Source organism: Syngnathus typhle, linkage group LG18, assembly GCF_033458585.1.
Source record: "Syngnathus typhle isolate RoL2023-S1 ecotype Sweden linkage group LG18, RoL_Styp_1.0, whole genome shotgun sequence".
In the NCBI taxonomy this organism is placed as follows: domain Eukaryota; kingdom Metazoa; phylum Chordata; class Actinopteri; order Syngnathiformes; family Syngnathidae; genus Syngnathus; species Syngnathus typhle.
In genome coordinates, this window is record NC_083755.1 from 4,830,801 (window position 1) to 4,855,291 (window position 24,491).

Below are 24,491 nucleotides of genomic sequence, written 5' to 3' on the forward strand. Positions count from 1 at the left end.
CCTGCTACAGCAGAACACGGTAGGTAAAATGTCAACTATTTCTACTGGGACAACACTGAAGAACTGGAATGTTTCTACAAGGTAAGTGCTATTGTACATCTTGCAATCAGAATTTACTGTCCCCACCCGAATCACTCAACACACAGCCCTTAATGTGTAAACCTCTGGCCCAAAAAAAAAAAAAGACTCCACCCCTAGTATTCCTGTGAATGGAACCCTTATCCACTGCAAACCTGGTAAATGTGGACAGGCAAACCCCTCTTACACTCCACAATAACATTTAGATTCAGTAGAAGCAGCCCGATAGAAGCTTGGAAGTCAACCTTTATTGATACAGTTTCAAAGATCAAACCAGTCAAGAAATCATATAGGTTTTTCATAATTGCATCGCTACTGCTTTTTTTTTTATACTGCACTGATTAGCATAACACATGCCTCTTAAAAATGTCATATACCCACTGTAGCTGTTTCCCATATTGGAATTCCTGCATTAGGAAATACAAAAGGCCAGAGATGCTTGAGGTTCCCCTTGTTTTAGCCACTCTGAAAGCTTGAATTCAAACAATCACAATGACATATGGCCACATTAAAAATTCATTCAAAATCACCGTGAGGATAATAATGATTACTACACACAATAGAAGACAAGTGGTTAATGATAAAGTCAATAAAAATGATTGCATGTAATTGATATAAATACTTTAATCAAGCATTTGAGTTTTCTGATTTGATACTTGTAATTTGGAGAGCCAAAATAGCAAGGGAAATGTAATAATTTGTAATAATTTTCCTGCTGAAAATTGATTTAAAGCAACAATTATCTATGTATTCTGTGAAACCATGGCATAACTGATTTAAGTACACAATAAGAGACAAAATCAAGTTATAGAAGAAAACAAAAAGGATTATTTTTCATTTTTCAATCCCTCCAGCCAAAATAATTGCCAAATCTCATTCACTGGACGCTACATTACAACAACATAATGCAATCCAATACATCACTTCCAACAAGACCTAATGTGCCCCTGTGAGTGCACATTTTACCCAATTCGAAATACTAAGGTCTGTTATCACCTGAATTTGTTGAAAAAGCTGCTAGGCCTCGTCTGACTGGCAACCTAGTTTAGACTCTGTGCAGTGTTTATAGTCGGTGGTTGGACACCTTGTCGATTATTCAAGTACTCTCCTCTATTTCGCTCAGGAAATAAATTAGTTGCTCTGTGAACTGCCCTGCAGTTGCAATATGACTGTTGATTTAAAAAAAAAAATGCAGACATAGCATAATACAAAAGTAGAGAATCAGGATTGAGCCACAAAAAGTCGAGGAGAGACATTAACCTGATTTATGGCAGCTTGGATTCATGACTTTTAAATTCCATAAATGCAAACAAAAACATAGTACTGTTTTTCAGCAGGCTATGTGTGCAGATTTAAAATGAACCCAAATAACCAAAAATTACATATTGTCATGTTGTAAATCAAATCACATAGTATAAGGACAAAATCCAAAGCCTCAAAGAGAAAAAACAACAACCAAAAACACATCATAAAAATATAATGAAAACACATATTTTAGGGAAAAAACTTCTGTACACTTCCCTGTCAAAACATATTACAAAAATGTCTGTCTTTCAAAATGATTTCCTGAATTAAGAAATTGCTCTTTAGTATGTTGTTGCCTCAAAAAATATATAATACATTGACAAAAATAATACCAGCATTTTGGCTAATTGAACTCAACCCAATCAATTTTGGAAAAATAATTCCCAGATTCTAAACTTCATTCACTTCTCGATGGCATAGGCACAACTCAGTAGTTGATTAAAAAAACATCCAATGAATCATCTGTTGACTTTGGTCCCAATAGGTTTTGCTGTCCTGCAACAATTATCCTGTTAAACAATTCCCTGCATCACCCCGTTCACTTTGCACAAAAGTTAAACTACAAGGCAAACCGTTAAATGGTGTGCAAAACACTGATAAGAATGTGCTTGTTCATTAAAAAGATATTGCTCATTAAAATATGTTCTCAGTGAGGGGTGATAATAAACATTTATATGATTGCTGAGTCATAGTTCTTTCATAAATTGTATATAGCCTTCTGAGGGCTTTCAAAAAATGAAATGGTCCCTTATAGTGTTTAATAGCACCCTTGGTGAAACATACATTGCAAACAATACGGTAAGTCTTTAAGGTAAGTCTTTAAGGTAAGTCCTAAAAGCCTCAAGTAGTATGATATAAAACTCTTGGCTGTTTGACTTGACAGATTTTCTACATGAGAACAAAATAAACTGATAACTGGTCAGGCTGGTGTTGTTTGGTGAATAGCAAAAGAATCCCAGGGTGGAGGACCAACTGTAGACTGAAGGAGGTGGTCAACAGGGTAGGTCGGTCAGTCAGTGAGGTTAAAATGGGTCCATGAGAGGGGCGGGGCCGCGGGAAAGCGTGGGGGATGTCATTCATGGTCGCAGGCTAGGTGGTGGACGTGACGGCGGTGGGCAGTGAAGCCCGGGGGGCATGCGGGATGGTGGGGGACCCGGTGGTAGCTGGACCACGGGGGGTGCTCTGGACGGAGGGCTTGAAGTGACGGGGGAGTCTGGGACGTGGTGGTAGTCAGGCTGCGGCGGTGGCGGTGAGGGGGTGTGGATGGGGCTGCGCGGTGCCGACCTGGCCGGTTGGGACCCCGCTTTCACTCTCGTGAAGTTGATGCACCGACCCTGAAGTTAAGTGAAGTCACATACTTTTAACACTGGCGGAGCTAGAGGGGGAGCCGCGGAGGCACTTTCCAGTGTTGTATTTGTTCTTTTCAACTGGTTGTCTAATCCCTACAGTTATTAGAAACATTCCATTATTTTTGGTTTGTCTTTTTATTTGTTAGAGGTTTCAGAAAATACAATGGAAATTGGTGCAGTTGTGTGCCAAGAGTTAAATGCCTCCTGGGGAGACTTGTGTTAGACTTGTGCACAGGAAGTCACAACTAAGTGATTTTTGATCGTGTGTCTGTGTAGTCATCTTTTGTGTTTGTAGCTCAGCCTCATGCATGCTCTGACGTCGACATAAATGATGTGGTTTGGAGCAGAGGTTACTGAGTTTATTGCAGGCAAGAGCTGAAAGGACTGTGTGTGTGCATGTGTGTGTGGAATCTTTAAGACTTCCATGTCTGTGACTTAACTCGTCCGACATGTTGAGAGCAGTGTTTTTTAACTGTTGTCACTCTGAGAATGTTTTGTTTTTCCTAGCTTTCCTCAACCCTGCAAACAATCCTAAAATTTAAACCTGCTCAATATTTGCGATACTAAATCCACAGTTTGGTCGATCCCACAGACTCCACGATTGTGAGGTGTTCCTCGCTAGTGTATAAAACCACAACTTTCAAGAGATCCCATGGGTTTTGATTTCAGTATTCTAGTGCGTTTGAAGCCCAAAAAGGACCGATTACTCATCCCGTCTTCCTTCCTCTGCCCGTCTGGTTCACTCCTACTGGCTAATGTCTCCCCCAAGTCGACTCCTACATTTTAACACCTGCTTCACATTACGAACCAGAAATGGGCGTCAGAGGCCGTGTGATTGCTGGCGCTGTGTCATCATCCTTGTAGCTCGATAGCGGCCAGTCACAGAGATTCCCATAGTTTATTTTTAAAGCCTGCAGTCTTTGTTTTAGAAACCAGATAAGATCTTGTCTGAGTTCAGAAAAATCTGATCTGAAAGGTAAAGTTAAATCCTTGAGAGTATTTTTGGTTATAGTATATTCCTTTAGTGTTTCAGCAGTGTTTGAAATACTATTATCATTTGCTTTTATTCATTCTGCCACAGTCTTAATCTGTCCTGGTCCAAGCACCAGTTAAAATCATGCCTCTCCTTGCAGAAAATGCTCCAATAATTCTTTTAACAGGAACATGTACAACCCTTTTTGCCCTAAAAGTCGCCATCAGCTTTACAAACTGGCAGACACAAAAAAGATTCAATTTCCGTCATTGGCACGTCTCTACTTGGTGACTTGCACTGGCTAGGCATGACGCAACGTTTGCCTTTAAGATGAAATCATGCCATTTTCCACTAAAGTCAAATGCGGTTTGCAATGAAGCCTTAGAAATAGCTCCAGGCTAGCTCATTTCCAGGCACTGGAATGCTGTATTTCACTCCGAGTGGAAACAAGCATCTTTTAATTGAATCCTTTGATTTGACGACGCGTTACCTGAGCTTTATTTGGGAAAATGCGCTTGCCAACTCACAGTCCAAAATTTGGGCATTCTTTAAATAAATAGTGGCACACAAGTGGGCATTAGTGTTGCTACGGAATGCTTGTTCATGGCGAGTCAACAGCTGTTTCATTACTGCTGTACATGACACTATTTGGACCTTGGTTCTACACACAAACTGCAATTAACGTCAGTCAAACTTGACTTATTGGAGAAAAACACCTTTGAGGTTTGATATTGAATCTTCAGTGTTGACGTGTGGATGGGTAATTTTATTAACTTGTGGAAACAAAGCTCAAGGCACCATTTTAGTTTCCTGGTGGTGCCAATATATACAATTTTGCTTTTAGCCGTCTCAAATTTTCTTAGTTACACACAGCGCTTGGTTGAAAAGCAGAGGAGCTTTAAGAGCAAAAAAATGAGTAAGAGGTAGGAAACAGATGAAGTGCGGTTGGCTACTCACATGATCACCTGGCTGGGGCCTCATCAAAGAGACCTGGTCGTACCCACGACGGAACAGTGCCCATATAGCATCCAGTTTACCCTGAATGAAACAGATGGGACATCCATTTAACAATTGAAATCATCATCTCTGTGCCATACAATCCGGCCTTTACAGATACCATGTCTGCCGCTGCTACGGTCATGACGTTCATTATGAATCATACTTAATCCCTTTGTAACAGACTTGTGGTTAGTTAATCCAATGAATTGCATTTTGACAACTGGGATTTATGAGATTCAATGTAACCGTAGCTGTGAACTTAAGTGTACTGGAATGTTCTTTCCTTACATAAGGTGAGTCTAGTCAGCATGCATAGTGACTGGACATTTTCCTACTGCTGACTGCGGGGTGTCGCCTTTCACCATGAATTACAGCAGTGGAGGAGTCATGTCCAAATACGCCGGCAGTGTGTACAGATAACACTGCTTCTCTACGAATGACCGATGTTGTTACATAGAGCTCTTTGTGCACACTAAAAACACAAACACAACTGACGCCAGGTCTAATAATGGTTCAGTGTTTGGAGTGGATGTTTGTTTATTTCTTTGGATGTCAGAGGAGACCCACATCTCTATTTAGGAAAATCTGTTGATACAGTATGATGAATATCATGCTCATCCACTTAAAACACTTTCCAATCACGACTTTTGCTGACTACACTGGATCCCTTTTCTATTATGTATGAACAGTATGAATAAAAGCACACTTTACCCGAATGGGTGTGTACCACTTCCGGTTCTGAGGTGGCTTCTTGGGAGATTTCTTGGGTTTGGGCTCAAAGGGTTCGTATTCCTGCTCTGGCATTTTCACCACCGCGTTCTTCGGCTTCTCCAGCTTTGCTCCCTCCTCGGTGGATCCCTTTCCGCCCCAACGTACCTTTAAGACAGGAGTGACCGTTTATAGTTTTACTTGCTACTTAATATATCAGCACCATGCATTACCTCCATCCTCTTGATCCCTCCGATTCCTCTTCCGCCATAATATGAGGCATCCACAGTGGGCCACTTCTTCTTTGGCAGACCGTCTTCATCATCTGACTCCTATTATAGCCATACAGTACAATAATCTAATTCAAAGACTTTTGGGTGGGATGCTACCATATACAGTAGTTCACCCTTCTCTAAATATTTTCTTCTTATTGGTATTTCTCAACTTACGGGCTCAGGAGGAGGTGGAGGAGGAGCTTCTTTGATCACCTGGAAAAGCAGCATACATAGTTTGTGTTCACAAGAGATCAAAACAACATAATTTTGCTTTTGAGAGAGTTTTGGAGAGCCCTTATCTTGCTGTAGTTTTTAGACGAACTTTTCCTTTTAATGTTCTTACCACTGTGCAGCAGAGAGGCCAGAACCACCACATGAGCAGTAGGGCCAGTAGGAGAAACAACACCAGCAGGGTGATTAGAAGAATAGTGCCATCAAACTGTGAAAGACATGCATAGCATAGTATTGAAAAGATGACAAACAGAAATTAAATGATCTTGTCTCAGACATTAGAATCAAGACCACAATACTCATTGACAAGATATGGTAACCTTTAAGGTACAGTGAAGGTGACTTGAATATCTGAGTGTTGCTATGGACCAGAACTTGACAGGAAACCACCAGAAACTATGTAATTTGTATCCTCTTGACTCTATCCCTGCACCACCCCTCAGTCAAACAACCGGGTAAATTGAAATGACATCCAGGCATAGCCTCTGGACACGACTGTGGAAAGATCTTGCACAATAACACCTCCAAATCAAGAGAAGCAATCGCATTAGAGGCAATATAAGTAATGGAAAGTTAAGTTATACAAGAAAAATAGTGACAGTTATAATCATTGCTGAAGTCAACAACTTTACACATTAGTAGAAAGGCTGCCTTCAGGCTTCTACTGTCAGTGGTCAATCTAGTGTTTGTATTTTTTTTTATTCCCCCCCTCAATGACAGCAGTTCATGTAAACTGGGAGATCCCTAAGCGAATCCATCAGTAACTTTAAGCTTAATGTCTGTGAGCTAAGTATGGTTCCCATTACGGTACCACAGATGAGGATCAGATGTAGGTCAACTTAAGCCTTCATATCTTGCGGGCAAAGACACAGACTATTTATCAGAAATCAGCGGTAACGCCGTCATAGACATGGCCGGGGACTGATGAACTGTTTCCTAGAAGGCAAATAGTACATTTATGAGTTCCATGAAAATTGCTGATTAGCTGGCACATGTATGACGCAATTTGACTCCACTACTTTTGCACAGCATAATTTGGAAATTACATGTGACTTATTTGCAGTACTGATTTGTTTCCCTTAATGTTCAGAAATTTTGCTTATACTAAGCTACAGTTAAGGAGGACAGAAGATGATTGAACCCACATGCTATAAATAAACATATAAACCTTCCTTTTAGATACACAATTAAAATATAAGATGCTACTTACACACTCTGTGGTGTTGATGTGCACATTACTGCTGATGAAAGACAGACCGTCGTTCATGCTTACTTGAAGATAAATAACCCTGAAACAAAACAATGACAATTTAATTGAACATGAGAGTCAATGCCAAGTATGTTTCGATTCAGTCTGATGTCTATTCGAATGAAGTCATTGAACTTGGCACCAAATGTCACTGAACCATAAGATCGTAAGTAATTAACGTCAAACTTGCTTATAGCCGTTAACAACAAAACACAAAGGCCCCTTAAATGTGTTTGACAAAAAGCAGTACAAAAAGATTGGGTGGATTTCAATAGGAACTAATAAAACAAATAGAAACATTCAAACGTCTCCTGATCTTAAGGATCACTTAGGCCCCTATTTTTGTTTTAATTTAAGGAATTTACTAAGCCCTCTTGATGCCCTAAATCATTTCCTCCAAGGGTGAAAAAACAATTCTGCAGAATCCTAGTGACCTCTGGTGACCCTTTGGCAGTGAGCTCCCTAAAAACATGTGGACGCTTTTGTACACCCCCACTCCAAACCCCACCCTTGTTGAACCAGGTGAAAGAAGTTTAACAGATGGAAAACAGGCCACCCAACTGATAAAGGTGTTTGAGCATTGACACACAAAGACTGTCTGGCTTATAAGAAAGGGTGACGATAAGGGAACGCTGAGTGGCTGCAGTTCATGAACAGAACCCTGCATGTGATGTTGACATTGTCATTAAACTACATCAAGTGAGCAAAAAAAACCGTCTGTTTGATGTGTGATATATATGAGGCGGGTGGCTTTTTCCAGATGCGGTTTAGTTATCCACATCACAAATACTGATGATAATCTGCAACATATGTGATAAAGTGAAAGTGCAGGACGGCACTTCTCCAAGCCCATTTTTCAAACATGTTTATTCAGGCCACTTAATTAATAATTCCATAATTACACTTTAATTCAAACTACTCTAATCCCCCTCTACCACCATCCGTGTTAAAAATTGGTATGCGATAGATCTGGTAGATGAGTAGCTTAGCCTACTTTAGGGTAACTCGTAAAATGTACATTTATGGAAATGAGATTCAAGTTCAAAATATTTCCATCTGGATGCATTTAAAAGGCCTTAAAATATCCCACTGAATGACAAAATTACGGATTTCTCTGAAGTAAACCAGTCTCCAGTTTTTTAAATGACATTCCGACATGCCAAAATATTTTTAATGGCCAGTTGTGCCGCAAAATTGCAAGAGGGCTCTCCCTGCAGGCTCTTCGCGTGAAACGAGATGTGTGCAAACACAACAAATGGCTTCACATTTTAAAGACCCCCACTCGCTGCTATGCGCCTTTGATCGGCCCAGCTAGACTGGTAAAGCTGAAGAGATGACAAACCTTTTTTTTTTTTAGGGACACTGTCACATATGGAAAGAAAATGACATGCAAGGAGGCGTAGATAGTTTGTGGGTTGTGAAGCCACAGTGGCAGCAAATGGTAAGGAGCAGGGAGGAAGAAGGATGGTGAAGAAAGATGGTTGGAGTAGCAGATGGTTAGGTGGTGATGCATGAAGCCATGGAAAGTTACGTAGGATTTTTAAGCGGGACCCATGATGAAATGTCTCCACAATTGCTGCTACCACGTTAATATCTCCAACATCATGTGTAAATTGTCTTTTCATTTTCTTCTGTTGCAGCCATGTGACATTACAAATAAGTCATTTATAACTCCGTGGCTGTGCTTCATTAAATATAGGAGTCTTCATTCGCTACAAGAGATTTAGTTTTACCGCCTCTTTGTAACAAATGCACAAAGCTTCTCGTGCGTCGCAGAGCTGCTTATATTTTACTAAGCGGCCCTGGAATTCAGAAAAAAAGGCAGGGATAGGGTCAGGTGAATCGTATGTATGTACCAATATACATGTGACACTGCTTTTCCATGTTAAGAGGAAAATGTTTGCCTTTAGAAGACATTGTAGAAGTCTTTAAAGAGGACACATTGGAAAACCGACTTGAATGTTTGGATACAAAAAGACAATTTTGATATGCTGTTTGAAAAAAACGTACTTTCCGACTTCCTCAATGACAGGAGCTGGACATAGCAGGAAGGTGTTTTCTACACTTGCAGGCTTCTCATCTACAGAAATCAAATAGAGCAAATTTTCACTTTCGCATGTAAGTTAGGTCCACAACTGTGGAATCAAAACTATTGATGTCTACTTACTGATTGTGATGGTATCGTTAATTTTAAAGCTGCACAAGACCTGGTTGATGTCCCTGCCATGGAGGAACCCGTTGCCTCGCACCACCACTTGGAATGTCTCTGGTTACATGCCAATATATTGGGAACATAAGATTAGTAATCACAGTCAAGTGCATATCGCATCAATGTAAAATCCCGAGATTTAATCAGTTTGATTTAGATCAACGCAGTTATTCCGGTTTGTGTGCGTATGCTCGCGTGTATGCCGCCCCACCTCCTGCACATACGCTGGATGGCTCAGCTGCCAAGATCTCAATGCAAGATTTCTTAATAATCTGAAAGGGAAAAAATATAGATTTTCACATCATGCATCTTTTACGCTGTATGTTTGCATCACTCAAGATTTATCAAAACCTCACAGCTTGTATCATATGACTTCAGCAGCACAATGCAAATTTTACACAATACAGTTGTTGGCTTTCTTTATACCATATAGCTTTATATTTACCGAATCGATAACACCTCGGAGGGCGTGGAAGCCTCCCAAAACAGGAAACACATGTTCGATGGTGTCTGCAATAGTCGCCAGCTATATTTATCCATGACCAGGACATCAGGTGGAAATAGAAAAAATACAAGAGAAAATGAATTATGATTTTAAAAAGTACCTAATTGATGCAAGGTTCATGTTAATCTCCTTTCTAATAATTGTCAAACTACAATAGTAAACCTTACAAATATATCCACTCTATGAAACATCAATCGTATTTAATAAATACATAAAGAAATAAACCTGCTGTTGAACATCAAGACAGTATTTAAATGCATCGTCATGCTACAAATCTAAGTTGTAGTGCTCTCAAGTGGCCAAAACAACACAATGTTGATCAATTTGTAGTTCAAAACAAATTGCATAAGATACCTGAGTCTCATTGAAGTCTTTAACGCCAACACAATACACAATGGCACCGAGAGACCTGGCTCGCTCGGCCTGTCGTAAAACAGGGCGCAATGTGGGATTATTCCCAGAAAAACAAGCAATCAAACAACGGGTGTTCCCTGGCTTCCCGTAAAGTGCAACGTGTAAAACGTGTGCCACTTTAACGGCGCGGTTGCTAACCTCTTGCTGTGCGTCGATAAGTTGATGTTCTTGCAGTTCTCCGTCTGTCAGTGCTATAATTACGCTGGCCTTGCCTGCAAAATAAAAACAGTGATGCTACAGCCACTACAAAATCTGAAAAAAAATGAAGGGTGCCAATAAGGAATGCACCCTTTGAATAATTATGAAAATAGTGTTCAGATCTCAGTGTTGCTTATTGTGTCTTTATTGTTTGTTATACCCTGTTAGTGATTAGTCAGTAGGTGCTCACCAAAGTTCTCCTGGTATATCTGCTCATTTGCCTTTAACAAGGAGATAGGTCGGTCAGAATGATATTTATATTTTATAAACACTAGACAGTGTGCACTACTCGCCATTTGACTCTTTTGTTAACAAATAATACAGAGCAGGGCCTTAATTGCCTACCTTATAAAGTCCAAGGTGCATAAATGTATCTCCACCTGGAGTCTCTCTTTTCAGTGCATTCAGCCCTTTCTGGATGTCCACTCTGCAAAAGAGAAAACATCCGTACGTGTTTGCTTTGAATTACTTTTTTTTCATCAGGTTATCAAAAAAAGCAAAGCGGTTTCACGCAGTAACAGCCCCACACGTTCGTTTAAAACCATGTGTCTCCAGGGCAACATCTGCTTTCACTCCGGTGCCATGCTTTGAATTAAGTTTGCTGACGATTGCTTCCTTTTGCGTGAGAGCATGCGGCATTGCACTGTCGTGCGGTTTGGGACTTTAGCCTCCTCAGCTTTAATGTCATCAATAATGTGAATGGTCAAAACACTGTCTTACCTTTTCTCTGTAAGTTTTAAGATGGTTGATGCGCTTGAGGAGAATGTTATGAAGGACATCCTAAGCATGGGACTGGGGGAAAACAGAGGATAGAATGAGCAAATGAGGCTTTTAGGTAAATAGTAAAAGTCACTTCTGCTAATTTAACAGCTCAAGTGATTGAAACATTAGCCTGCTAAGTGTTTCAACATATGATGGGATGTCAGGATACACTTCATTTTATGACGCTGTATGTGTGTGTTCCTCTGTGTAGAACGTCATGGGGCTTCAGGAAGTCCAAAGGAGAGGAAAGACATTTTCAAAGTGTCCACAATCGTAAAATAGTTTCACGACCTCATATGGTCCACTTGAATTTTTGGAACTCCACACAAAACATGAATATTGGCCTTAAAATAGTGCAGTAGCTGACTGTTGATAGTAAGGCTGCAACTATTATTTTAACATTCGATTAGTCTGTTGATTATTTTGTCAATGAATTGGATATAAAAGCATGTTTTAATTTTTATCCTTTTATTCAAAAACATGACAGTTCAAATTGACTGTTCAGAAAATGCACTCATGTGAATTAATGACGATTAAGATACTGATTTGGTTCATGATGTCAGGAAATTGGCCAAAATGTTGCTCATTATTTTCCCAAGATAATCAGTCCTGTTTCGTAGAGGACTTTAGAAAAGGGAGAATATACAGTATACTGTAGAGAGGTTGAATTTCAGAACATATGGAAAATGTTTAATTAAAAAAGTATACAAATCACCTCGATCATCAAAAGTTGATTAAAGTGATAACGGATTAATTGTTGATTAATTGTTGCACCTCCAGTTGATAGCATCTTACCTTTTGAATTTCTCTGCTAAATTTTCCACAAAATAGTAGATTTCATCCCAGTGATTCTGCACACTGCCAGACCTGAAACACAAAAACAAACCCTTGCCTTATAGGAAATGAGCTAATCGACTGTGGTAAAACGACAACTCCATGCAGATGATGACGCCTACTCAAGTTCAAGGGAGACAGAATGTTTTTGTAGGTGCTGACCGAATGATGTAACAATATTGGACAGAAACCGGCCAACATGTGTTGTAGCACAACACCGGTTTTCCCACAGTGCTCACTTGGGTTAACTCCCTTCATGCAAGATGGCTGCATATAGGCCCGATTGGATGTCTCTGAACGATTTGAATGTACAGAGTGAGAGAGAGAGTTCGCACACATGGACATGTCAAGCCTTCTCAATTAACCCAACAAAGGTCTTTGGACTGTAAAAGGAAGTTGAATTTCCAGGAGACAACCCACACAAGCTCTGGAATAAAATGCAGACCTTCTGAACCTTGCTGGGTGAGGCAATAGTGCTACCCACTCATGCACAGTGCTGCAGGAACATCAAATACTGTACATTCACTGAGATCATTGTACATAGAGAATATTTTGTCATGCCAAGTCTCATCATATACATGATGAGCTGAAAACAGCTCGGGGTTGACTCATACTCCGAGTGAGGAGGACAATAGCAGATTATAGCAATGCTCTCCCTCTATGATTGAGCTTTAGAATTCCCCATGCAGACCACACAGGCTGCAAGTATCTCCACCCAAAACAGAAAGGTCTTCCACAATGACATGGACTCCATGAACTCCAGCGTCTGCTTGCGCAAATGGTGGCCAAGGTTTTAAGTCAGCATTTTGTCCCTTCTTGTTCGGATAAATCCCCCAACACACACACAAACACACTAAGCCTTTCCCGTAATGCTGACTGAGCTAAGAAGAGGACAAGACCTTAAAGATAAACAATGTTCATATGGTGTAAGCGCATGTAGAAGGATTTCACACACAGCCAGACAGATTGCTACGTAAAACAACTCGACAATATTTTGTAGCAGATTGTTCCCTTTTCCAGAGTAGTCATATGAAGATGTCATATGTGAATATTTAGCATGAGGTTTATTTGCTAGTACTTCTTGTTTAACTTGGATTACTCCCATTGTGTGAGGTGGCTGGCACCCTGGGACTGAGATCGAGCTTGCAGTTTTGCTCACCTGTTCAAACACCACTGGGAGAAAGGAAGTGGGTCCATTCTGTGTGACTATTATTTTATCTGGAGTGCTTTCCCTCCACTAATTTCTTTTGAAATCATAATTTGGTGGTCTAACCCAAGCCTAAAACTAAAGTGGTTTGGGGTCTATCAAAGGTGAGGGGGTATTAGAATGTGTAGACGAAGCGTTTGAGGCCAAGTTACATCATCACAAACCATCAGGCATCCACAAAACCAAGATGTTGAGAGCAGGTCCTCAATAGGTGGACTTCACAGGCTTATTTTAAGGATAATGGCCCTTGAGTAGCAGAGTTGCCCATCCCTGGGGTTGTGGGTAAACTGAAGCCTGTCCTAGCTAACTTTATGAGACCTTTTACAGCGTTCTCATATTAATTTTTATGAGATCACTTTGTATTCATCAGTGTGAGAAACTTCCTGATCATGGCATATTATTCCTTTGTGGGAGAGTGAGCATACACTGTATTATGGCTAAATCACTAGGCAACAAAATTTCATGGTCACTGACAGTCATAGCACTTGGTGAGAACAGTCAGTTGGAAACAATGTTGTACACCATTTTCCCACATGTTGCTGCACCAAGGTTTTCTATGTTGAAGGACTTTGCCTTTGGGATTACGCGCAGATTAGAGGTGAGGTAATGTGAAAACTCTGATGGGTCTATGGCTTTCTAGATATTGTGGCAAAGTTTGACCAAAGGCTTCCATTTGAGCGCCAGGTTGTGTGTGTTGTAACCTGCTTTCAACACAGCTGGCAACCAAGTCAAAATAGCTCAGAACTGGTATTCTCTACTGCACTATTAACACTATCTTGCTGAGTCGGTAAAACACCGATGTCTCGATGTGGAAAACAAAATGAGTCAGTTACTCCTTTGTTGGGGGAGGTTGAAAGTCAAAATAAGAGAGAAAAACAAATGAGATTGCAAGCGAAGAAAGACATTTCCACATTTTCAGTACTCGAAAAAGGAGATATACAAAAAAGAGCTTGTTGTAAAATATTTTCTTCAGAGCATGTAAATGAAGCCCTTCATTTTCAGCTGAATTGTGGAATCTAAATGTTTGCAGCTGTTGTATTATTGTCATCTGATAACACAATCTAAAGGGACCATATTGTGGTAAACTGACTTTGTAATTGTGTATACTGTATGCACAATGTTTTGAATTAACTGAAAATAATATTTATCATTTAAACTGAGATTTTTGCATTATTTATGTATTTTAACCCAGTTACTGAAAATATGACAATCTTCATTGGAAATAAAAATGAACATGGGCATGACTAATGTAAAACCTGCCATTTACACAATTGAAGAAATAATGCCAAGTTATGGAGACCTCTGCATATTACAGCCTAGTTTTTGTTTAGTTGAGGTTAAGCCAGAGTGGACTGGACCTCAGCGAGGGTGGATGACAGCATATGGGGAAAAAGCCCTGTTGGTCTGACTCTGGAGTCTTTGTGGCTTTCGGCTCCATTCTCACGCTTCAAAGTGTGGAAGAAGGAAAAATAAAATTTCAAAAATCCCTACAGAGACTGAGACGGCTTTCTGCCATTCCAGCTGGGGCTATCCAGACCACCCCAGTCTGGAGCCAATAATGCCGCTCCAATTCAACTGACTGGGCACAAAGATTTGTTTGTTTAAAACCACTAACCTACTTTTACAGCAAGTGCTACACTACGACTCTTTACTGGAGCACTGCTGAGTGCATGCACATATATACATGCAACTGAAATGGGATGTTTGAATACAAAGTAGAGAGACATTCCATCTTTACATTTAAGTTTTATTAGCTCTTTAACGTTTAATCTTAATTATGAAAACAGTAGGTATGCGATTTATCAATCCATCCATTTTCTATACCGCTTGTCCCCCCTTATCTAAAACAGAGATGACTACATCATCATTATAATCATATATTATGCAAAAAGCAAAGTGGATATGAATGCATACCATACTTTTGCTCTCTAGTATCTAATCTAGTAGAATGTGCTTACATTGTAGAAGCTGATATCAAGAGATTGCGGCCTAAAAATAACTTTGATCGTGGTTAAGAGGCTAGAACATCATTCGTTCCAATGCACATGGAAACATTTTATGGTTGCATTACACCATGCTATATAAATCCTTCATCCAATGTACACCCCATAACTCATACCAATGCCAGGAAAATCAAAGATAAAGAGTTGAGGTAACATTTATGTTTAAACTACTACAATAAAACAATAAAATGATTATTTGTTCCACTTCACTATAAAACTGTTGTAGTTTGTAGTATAAACAAACACAAGACAGCTAGTGGGGGGATGAGTAGATCCTGCTCCTTTCCAGCACTCTGGATGGAGCCATAAAATACGGTCATTAAACTCTTCACGTCAGTGGTAAAACCAACTATAATCGCTTGTTTGGAGATAGAATATCCTACCCCATTCAGTCGGTACCCGCAGTGTTGGGTTTGGGGTTTTTATTCAAATCCTCAGGAAAAGATTTTTGTCAGTCATGAAAAGTACTACCATTCTGCATATTCTCTTCCATATGGATTACGCCTGGTTGATGCTGTGTCTGCAAAAAAAATAAAACACCCAAGGGATGAGGCTGGGTGTAGCTTTAGTTAGATTTCTGGAGAGCTTCCTCTTGATTCAAGTCCACCATCCATGTCTGCATATAAATCTCAAGTTTGCCATGGAGCAGGGAAAGCAGCTGGCACAAGAGCTAACAATAGCAGCAGCCTATATTCACGTTATTCTTAGCATGGGCCTGTGTTTTAGGCAACAAAGCGAGTCAACAATGGCCTCCACATCTGGATAGCAGCTCTGTGATGTAGCTTTGGATTCGAGTTGTGCAGCAGATGCTTGTGGGCACAACACGTCAAAGATAAATCTGTGTGGTTAGAAGATTGTATATTCCTGATAAAGACATTCGCCCGATACCTTGAGACGCTATGTCACAAAGTTATCAAAAACAGGCCTAGATGGTCAGTCACTCATGCCCTTTCAGATCTCCATAGATCAGTAAATGGTAGTTGGTAGTTGATAATCAATTGGTGTTCATTCAGTTATTTTGCTTGATTAAAATTGAAAGTGTGTGGAAGTGCCATTGTGGTGGACTTTGCAATGATTATTCATTGCTAACTCTACTATAAATTACAGTGCATTTATGAGTGCCTTTTTATGAGCCGTGAAACCCCTCAAATGAAGGAATGCAAAATTCTTTTTTCACCATTTAATTTTCTTCACTGGCAGTCTGCTCCACGTTGCGGAGATGTCACAAAACCACAGCGTTTTTCCAATGTGGGAGTACAGGCAGCGCAAATGACAGGGTAATGGCTGAGCATTCTCTTTGCAAACAAGAAAAAGTAGTAGGCATTGGGAGTATGTCTTTGTTTAAAAGGATTTGTGTGTAAATTCTAGATTTGGCTACAGAGAACATGACTATCATCCAAACAGTCGCTCCTCTTTCTGCTGATTCAGCAAACCACAAGTCCTCCTCCTCTGTTGCGTCACCCCCATGCACATGGATGTAGAGATGCACATTAAAACTCATGGCGCAGTCATCATCTTTTAGAAATCCAATTTCTGACACTAATTAAGCAGTCGAAGCACCAAAATGTTTTGGACAATTGTATTTAAGTGTTCACAAAAAGAATCAAAACTTACTTATCAAGCACAAAATAGAGGTCAAAAGCGCCTTGACAAGAACTCTCTTCTTCCTCCTCTTCATCCAGCAGCTCCGGTTCTGCTCTGGCGGATGATGAAGTGAGCAAAAATAATCCAAACAGAAGCAGAGCAAGAGACATGCTCCACAATAATCTTGGCACCATTTCTTCTTTTGTTCGGGGTGAAAAAAAAGTAGTTCCTTTGCGGCGTGGTAAAAACACACTCTGATAAACAGTGTTCTCACATCCCACCAGTCAGCTTTTAAATGAAACGGATGCAAGGAAGAAACAAAGAAAAAGTGTAGTCGGTGTCTTTGCGAAAACGATTAAAAATGGGGGGAAAGTTTCCTGTCAGAGAGTCAAAACATGTTGAAAGTGGGGCAAAAAGGAGGTGAAGAAGCAGAGCGTTGTTGGCACTAGAAGATCTGGGAACCCGTGGGACAAGCTGGACTCAAATGGTCCAGGTTTCATATTTCATCTTGAGGAGGAGAAACCGAGAGAGTGAGAGAGCGAGAGGAAAGAAAATGGCTTAACATCCCAATTTGCTCCTCCCATGTCAAACCGGGAATAAGAGCAGAGGAATAGGCTGATTTTCCCAAAAGTGTGAGCCTTCAAATCTACTCCCACTCCAATAGAGTTTGCTTTTTTTTTTTTCAATATAAGACACCTGAAGTTTAAAAATGGGACATCTCTTAAAGTGACCCTTTCAAATGTTATGAAGGATTTATTGATCACAAGACAGCCAGCAGACATTTAGTTATTATTTTTTATTTGGTCTCGGCACAAGAACGGAAGCCCAAGGTGGTTTTCATTACATAAATTTAGCAGCAGAATGGACAAATTGAACATTCAGTGTTTTCAACTCACAAGGATCAAAAATGATTATGTTTGACATAATTTAAAGTGTCCAATAACAAATATCAGCAACAATGTCAGCCTTAGTCAGTGTTATTCACATGCTCCCATCTGCAGTGAAGTAAAAACTGCCCTCAACATTCACTTTTAAAATGTTGCTCTATGCCACAGACAGACTAAGTAGTTGGAAATAAAAAGGAATTCTCACGCTCCAACAATTTTGTCAGGGCAAAAGTGGACCGCAACTCACTTCTGACTGCCCAAGTGCTTGTTTAAAATGCCCTTAGCTGTTTCGAGGGCAGCCGCCGCTGAGACGGGGATGTGAGGTGCAATGCCGCTTCTCTCCCAGGCTGGCATCAAGGTGGCGTCGGAGTGCACCGTGGGGATGCTTAGGAAGACGTCAGTCGTGCCAACTTGGAAGGTCTTTGCTGGGTGGGAGCCACCGAAAGTGGTCTCTCCCACTATCATAGCACGGCCGAGCCTCTTCATGATGAAGACAAACTCCTCTGCTGCCCCGGCTGTTGCTCCGCTGGTCAGGATGATCAGAGCCTTTTTAGACCCGTACCTTGTACCTAAATCAAACGGTAAATGTCATTGGGTCATTGGGAGAGATGCTTCAACCGCAGAAGGACTCAGTAAAAAACTTACACGAGTCAAGAATCTTAGTTGGCAGTACTGTATACAGAGCAGCATTAAAAGGCGATGGCCTGATGCCATATCCAATTACCCGTGAGTTCAGGCAGTGTCCGGAGTTCTGTGGAGGTGCCAGACTGTCTGTCTGTGAGCTTGTCCAGTACAATCTGTTGGTCGGCGTCAAAGAAGTAAGAGCAGAAACCGGCAATGGCTGTTGTAGGCCCTCCAAGGTTGTTCCTGTAAATCCAGTTAAGAAAATGTATGATTCAGTAAAAAGTTATCTCGGGTTGTCCGACAGACAGGAAGGCACGGTGGGTTTACCTAATAATTCTTACAAGCGGGTTTAAGATTTTAACCTTGAAGACTGGAGTTGCACTCCCTACATTTATCTTCCATCAATTTGGAGCATACTGTATACCAGCTTGTCAAAAAATAAGTGGTTTTGTGCAAAACAACCCAGATTAAATGTTTAATCCAAATTGGGTTGTTTTTTTACCCAGGAGTTGTCTTTATATTATAATTGGATGTGTGAATCATGACACTACCAATGAATTTGAGATGATCTCAGTTAATTGTGGATGAAAGCTGGTTGACATCATGGACTAGCTGCCAGTCAGTTTTACGGCAGTTGTTAGAGTGATTATTTCCTACCAAATGTGTACACAATAGTTGACTGTGTTGACTCACTTCAGGGTTAGAATTGTACAAGTGTACCTACATATAGTATTCTATTTAGTATCCTATGTATGTACAGTATTAGTACTAGTACTATTTATAGTTGAGTTTTTTTAACCACATACTAGAGCTAGGCCAAAAGCTACCCACCTGAGGTCAAGGATCATTGCGTTAGTGTCGACAACTTTGCTCCAAACATGCTCCACAATAATCTGAGCAATTTCCTTGACTTCCTCGAAGTCTCCGAACATGTCAAAACGCAGGTATCCTATGTTGTTTTCGAAAATGTCCGTTTGAAAAGAGACTTTGATGAGTTCAACGTACATCTCTGGAGTATAATTCTGAGGAGACAGACAAGCAGTACTTTCAAAAACACAACAATGACAACAATAATCACTTTTTGCTTTGGGGTCTTACAATGAGTGGCAGGGCTGGGGTGTTGCTGGTGGTCTTCAAGCTCTTGTCTCCAGATAGGGTCTTCAGGTCTGCAGAGAGTTTCTCTTCAAGGCCGCTCTTAGAGACCACCAAGCTGTAGTCACCATTCTCAAGAAGCCCTTTCAGCTTTGTTGCGACATCGGCACCGGTGTCCTCAAAGGCATAGTTGTCAGCAATCAGAGCCGCTGAGCCCTCAATGATGGCAGGCACCTGGGCGCGGAGTTGAATTATCTTGATGGCTGTAGCAAGGGCGTCCTCTTCATCGACTTTAACATCAGGGGTGACGCCGGTTTGCTCCCAGCTTGAACCAGTGATGGGGTTGATGGATTTTGCGGTAGGCAAAGTCACATAGAAGTCTGTGTCACCCACTTTTAATTTATCTATTTTGACTGAGCCCCCGGCGGTCTTCTCTCCAACAACGGTGGCCCTCTTTAGGTTCTGGAGGCAGTACGCGATATCTTCAGCAATGCCCTTGGTGTTCTTGCTTGTGAGGATGACAAGAGGTTTGCTTGTGCCGTATCTCTCGCCCAACAGTGTGGCCATAGACAGCAACTTAGTGGTAGTGTTGGAAGGACGATCATACACACTGTCGATGTGAATCACAGATTCGGCTGCGGTGAAGTACGAGACAATATAGGAGAGTCCCGTGATGTCCCCGCTCATGGTGTTGCGCAAATCAAAAATTAGAGCTGAGGTAGGCAGGACTTTGTTCCAGACTAACTCTACCAGCATCTTCCCGATCTTGTCAGCAGCCGCCTCCCCGAGGATGTGATCGATCCTCATGTACCCAATGTTGCCCTCCAATACATCCAGCTTAATGGCGGTCTGGAGCATAGCGACGAGTTGCTCAGGAGGCAGGTCAGGCATTTGCGGGACAACAACAGGGACGAAGTGTGGCTCGTAGGAGACCTTCAAACGTGGGTCACTGATTGTGGTCTGGAGTCCAGCACTGAGGACTCGAGACAAAGACTCACCATCTGGAATATTGAGGACCTCTGTATTGCTGCTGGCTGCTGCGATGGCCTCCTTCAGCCCTCCCAGCTTCTGTGGAGAGCAGTAGTTGTCTAAGACGATCTTTACCATGTCAACAATAAGGCTTGGAGGAAACGCGGCATGGTTAAATGCAACATTTCCTAAAACTAGAAAAAACGGCACCAAAAATAGAGCTTTTGCCATTTTTACTAGCTTCACCACACCGAAGATGAGTGGAGCTGGTGAACGGACCTCTGCCTGTGAAGAGATTCAAATGCCTGTGTTATGGCTGCACCATTTCTGTTAACACACTCATAAGAGGATTTAGCCCACAATAAACCTTTAATCGTATTATATCTTTTGTAAGCCAATGACACATTCGCCAAGTGGGCGTAGAAACCGGGAAGCATTTCTAAAGATACTGTATGTAAATTTAGACAAGGTGTCTGGAGTGGCTGTGCCAAATTAGCAGTGCCACTTGGATTGAGCAGTAAAAGACAAAACACATATAAAAAGAGAGAACTCCAGAAAATACCATACCCTGAACATTTATGAAATGGCTTTTATCTTAAACGACGGACATTGTTTTAATCTTTTACCAGTACAGTCCTGTGCATAGATACAAACTTGTATGAGGCCATGTTCGGTTCTTTTTTGTTGGTGCTGTGTCCCCCTCTGCTGGTCAATCAAATAAAACTAAACACAACTAAACAATTATTTCTGTACATTGTACCAATGACAAATAGAAAAACAATATGTCTTGATATTATCTGGGACAGGTATCATCAATGTGGTTTCCGCAGGCACCAGGTAGCCCCCATGGACCTCATGACTTGCCCACAGGCTTACTCTAAATATAGCTAACAAATGGGACATTGTGATTTCGTTTGAAAAGGTAATCACTTACAAAAATGATATCATTTCTGTTTCAGCATATTGTATATGCAGGCTGATATTAGCTTGGTGTAAATGATCCCCATCAGCTAGAACAGCATTCAACTGACAATGCTAATGTCCCTCAAGGTAAATGGACAAAAATTCCCACAAACGTGCACTTTTAAGCACTCAAATATGCTCAAAAGCCTGATCATACTTATATAGTATCGTATTATAAAAGCTCACGGCAGCGGGTGTACTTTAGTGCAGTTAAGTGGTCTCGTCTGCGTCACTTCACAGCTGAGTGTGTGTAGACATGTGGCATAGCTGCTTTTAATCGCAGGTTCCGTCACAGTGGAAACAAAAACAAAGTTAACTTGCTCTCTTTTGACCCTTGCAGTTTAGTCTACAGAACCATAGAACCTTGTTTGGGTTCAGTTGGGGACCTTCGAGGTCCTGATCCAAACACATCTGGGCCTTATTCAGCAACACTCCAAATGCTTAATGCCTTAACTTTCAATCTCTTCAACTTTCATAAGATGCATATAAAACTATTTCATGGAACACCAGTAACATTGCTTCTATTCTACACACAGTATACAATGTGCATGAGACCAAAATGTAGACATTACTTATTCACATTTGCTCACACTAGCCCGGCCCTAAAATATTCAGGGGCAAGTATGCGCACATATTCTTAACTGGCAATGGTAATCTTTGAGCTGGGATAATCTTTTTGGTTAATTAACGTCTCAGTAGGTACAGAATGCTTGCCGTCACAATCGCTAATCTATTAAGCTTTTCAGCCTCCTGAGAGATTTAACTGACTCGATAAACAAAAGTTGATTGGTATGTTTTCAGTTTGGCCTTTGGGTGGTTCACATATTGAGGTCAGTAAATATTAATGTTTTATTTATATTCTTTACTCAAGGGATTCTAACCAACCGCACTTTGCAGCTGTAATGATTCATGACCATCAGTTATGTACACTACTACATTACCACTGGCCCATAATACATAATTTTCCAATGCAATACATTTAATGCACGGACAGCCCAAGATTATTGTTAATTAACCGGTATTTAATCTTTTTAAAGTGATTATTCTGCATTGTTCTTTATTTATGTGATATGGCACAGTTTAACCATAAAATGTAAAAAATACCCTGCGTGATTTTTTATCATTTTTACATAGTAGAAGAAACCAATGTACTCGACTGGACTATGTACAGTTATTATTAAGTGGCTGTGGTCTGTTGACTACCCAAAACAATCTGTATATTCTGATACTGCAGTAAGAAACTGTATATTGAAATTACAAATGTACAGATTTACATTCATAAAATAGCAGAACACTATAAATACGGTTTTACTAATCACAATAGCAGATGTACACATGTAATAGTCATGTTCTTTCTGACTATCTGCACCCACATTCTGCCACCTTCATCTCCTCATATAAGTATCGGATAGTGACGAGTCCGTTCTCCTGATACATGACAGTGATGGGGTCCAGCTTGATGGGGACGCAGCATGCCATGTTGGCCTTCTTGGGGTTGCGGATGTTCATCAACGTCTGGATGAGGGCGTGCTTGGATGGGGTGGATTCGTCTGTCAGTGGGTGATAGCACAAGCCTCGACATTCAAATGCGTCATATTCCGGAGGTGCCACGATCCAGCTGTCCCAGCCAATGTCCTTGAAGTTGACCTTGAGAGACGTCCGCCGGCAGTATTCCCGCTCGGCCTTTCTTCTCTTACGACGATACTGAGCTCCGGGAATCTGGTTGGCCAGAAGATTCTCTGTGTTCCAGTTCGCCTCCGAGTGGAAGATGGTTTCTTCTTCATGGAGGATCATCTCTCTGAGTTCTTTCTTGGCCTCTCGCCTTCTGCTGCCAAGGTCATCTGAGAAGACAATCAAAGCTGCTGAGGTGTTATCTCCCACTGAAAGGCTTAAGCTCCAACCACCGCTTTCATCATCACAGCCATTCCCGTCCACCACGACATCGAATCCAGTTATTCCACGGCCTGATACGACTCCGTTCTGTACCGCTGAGGTGACATCCAGAGTCACCCACATGTTCTGAGAACCTCTCAATTCTTTGCAGGCCAAAATCTGTGGGTTGGATTTCAAACCGTTGTAATCCGTTTTGTAGACGTTGACGGAGGCAGTGAAACTGTGGGTCACCCTTGACCTGGCATCTGGGAGAAAGAAGAGTTGTAATTCAGCTGTGATGACCTTTTCATAGCTGGGTATGCTGACGTTGAACAGCAGCCTTTGTCTTGACTTTGGGCCGTTTGTCACAGAATGTGTAATATCTGGAAGAGAGACACAGATCAGAAGAGTCATGACAAAAGTTGCAGATAAACGTTTCTGACATGACACGATACCATGCTACATAATAGTGAAAAATAACGAAATAATGCGATATTATTTCGAATATTATATAACTGTACACCATGACTTCTTGCTGATATTTTTTAGTTCTCAAGTGGCCCTACAAATGCAACCCTCCAATTTATCTGGACCATAACTGGAGATACCCAGTGGCTGGGTGTTGGGTATCGAGCACTGGATAATAATTAAAACCTCCTGAAAATGTGGTAAAATTTACTATGATGAACGTTGCCTTCTAGTTTTCCTGCAAGTGCTGCTATTTCAAGTTTTACTTGAGCTTTCTCACCATACCTTGAACACTGAAGCTGCGAATAACATCAAACCGAGGGATCGCCGTGCTGTCCGAAGAATACTTGTTGTAGAGCTCCATCATGAAATGAGGCGGGTCAATTTTTCCGTGATCCTGAGGTACATCTGAAAGGTTGAGTTTCCTCAGAAAGTCTTCTTTCATGGTTCCGAGGAGGTTCGCCATCCTAGAGTCCATGTCTTCCTCCTCTAGAAGCTCCTTCTGTGTGGAGTGTTGTGAGTAAAATCCCTCAAGGTCATCATCAAAGTGGATGTCATTGCCAATTGGCTTGCAGGTGCAGGAGCCTGTGGAAAGCACCAAACTCAAACACACCTGGAACAAGAACCTCCTGGAGTTGTGCATTTTCAAACAAACAACTTGCTAGCTTTTGTGATGGCAACGTTGAACAAAGGAGCTTTCCAGTGAAAGGACCATAGCAGTGATGTCCACTCC

The 24,491-nt window shown here is 41.1% G+C and overlaps 3 protein-coding genes across 3 annotated transcripts; all 3 read right to left on the reverse strand.

The window, feature by feature from the left end:
- Positions 1-306: 306 nt before the first annotated feature.
- On the reverse strand, positions 307-17,419 carry antxr1c (ANTXR cell adhesion molecule 1c). The gene is made up of 18 exons (XM_061264721.1): positions 16,914-17,419; positions 12,051-12,122; positions 11,214-11,285; positions 10,839-10,920; positions 10,684-10,714; positions 10,434-10,507; positions 10,236-10,304; positions 9,822-9,902; positions 9,588-9,648; positions 9,335-9,433; positions 9,178-9,247; positions 7,129-7,207; positions 6,031-6,126; positions 5,862-5,900; positions 5,646-5,744; positions 5,416-5,580; positions 4,663-4,743; positions 307-2,717 (listed from the first exon to the last, which is right to left on the reverse strand). Exons 1-18 carry the CDS (start codon positions 17,075-17,077, stop codon positions 2,460-2,462), a joined length of 1,692 nt encoding a protein of 563 aa, XP_061120705.1. The 5' UTR covers positions 17,078-17,419; the 3' UTR covers positions 307-2,459.
- A 245-nt stretch (positions 17,420-17,664) lies between these two features.
- rbp3 (retinol binding protein 3) lies at positions 17,665-20,765 on the reverse strand. Its single transcript, XM_061264532.1, has 4 exons — positions 19,493-20,765; positions 19,226-19,416; positions 18,495-18,637; positions 17,665-18,339 (listed from the first exon to the last, which is right to left on the reverse strand). Exons 1-4 carry the CDS (start codon positions 20,684-20,686, stop codon positions 18,014-18,016), a joined length of 1,854 nt encoding a protein of 617 aa, XP_061120516.1. The 5' UTR covers positions 20,687-20,765; the 3' UTR covers positions 17,665-18,013.
- A 1,675-nt stretch (positions 20,766-22,440) lies between these two features.
- Positions 22,441-24,454, reverse strand: gdf2 (growth differentiation factor 2). The gene is made up of 2 exons (XM_061264709.1): positions 24,044-24,454; positions 22,441-23,673 (listed from the first exon to the last, which is right to left on the reverse strand). Exons 1-2 carry the CDS (start codon positions 24,399-24,401, stop codon positions 22,778-22,780), a joined length of 1,254 nt encoding a protein of 417 aa, XP_061120693.1. The 5' UTR covers positions 24,402-24,454; the 3' UTR covers positions 22,441-22,777.
- Positions 24,455-24,491: the final 37 nt, after the last annotated feature.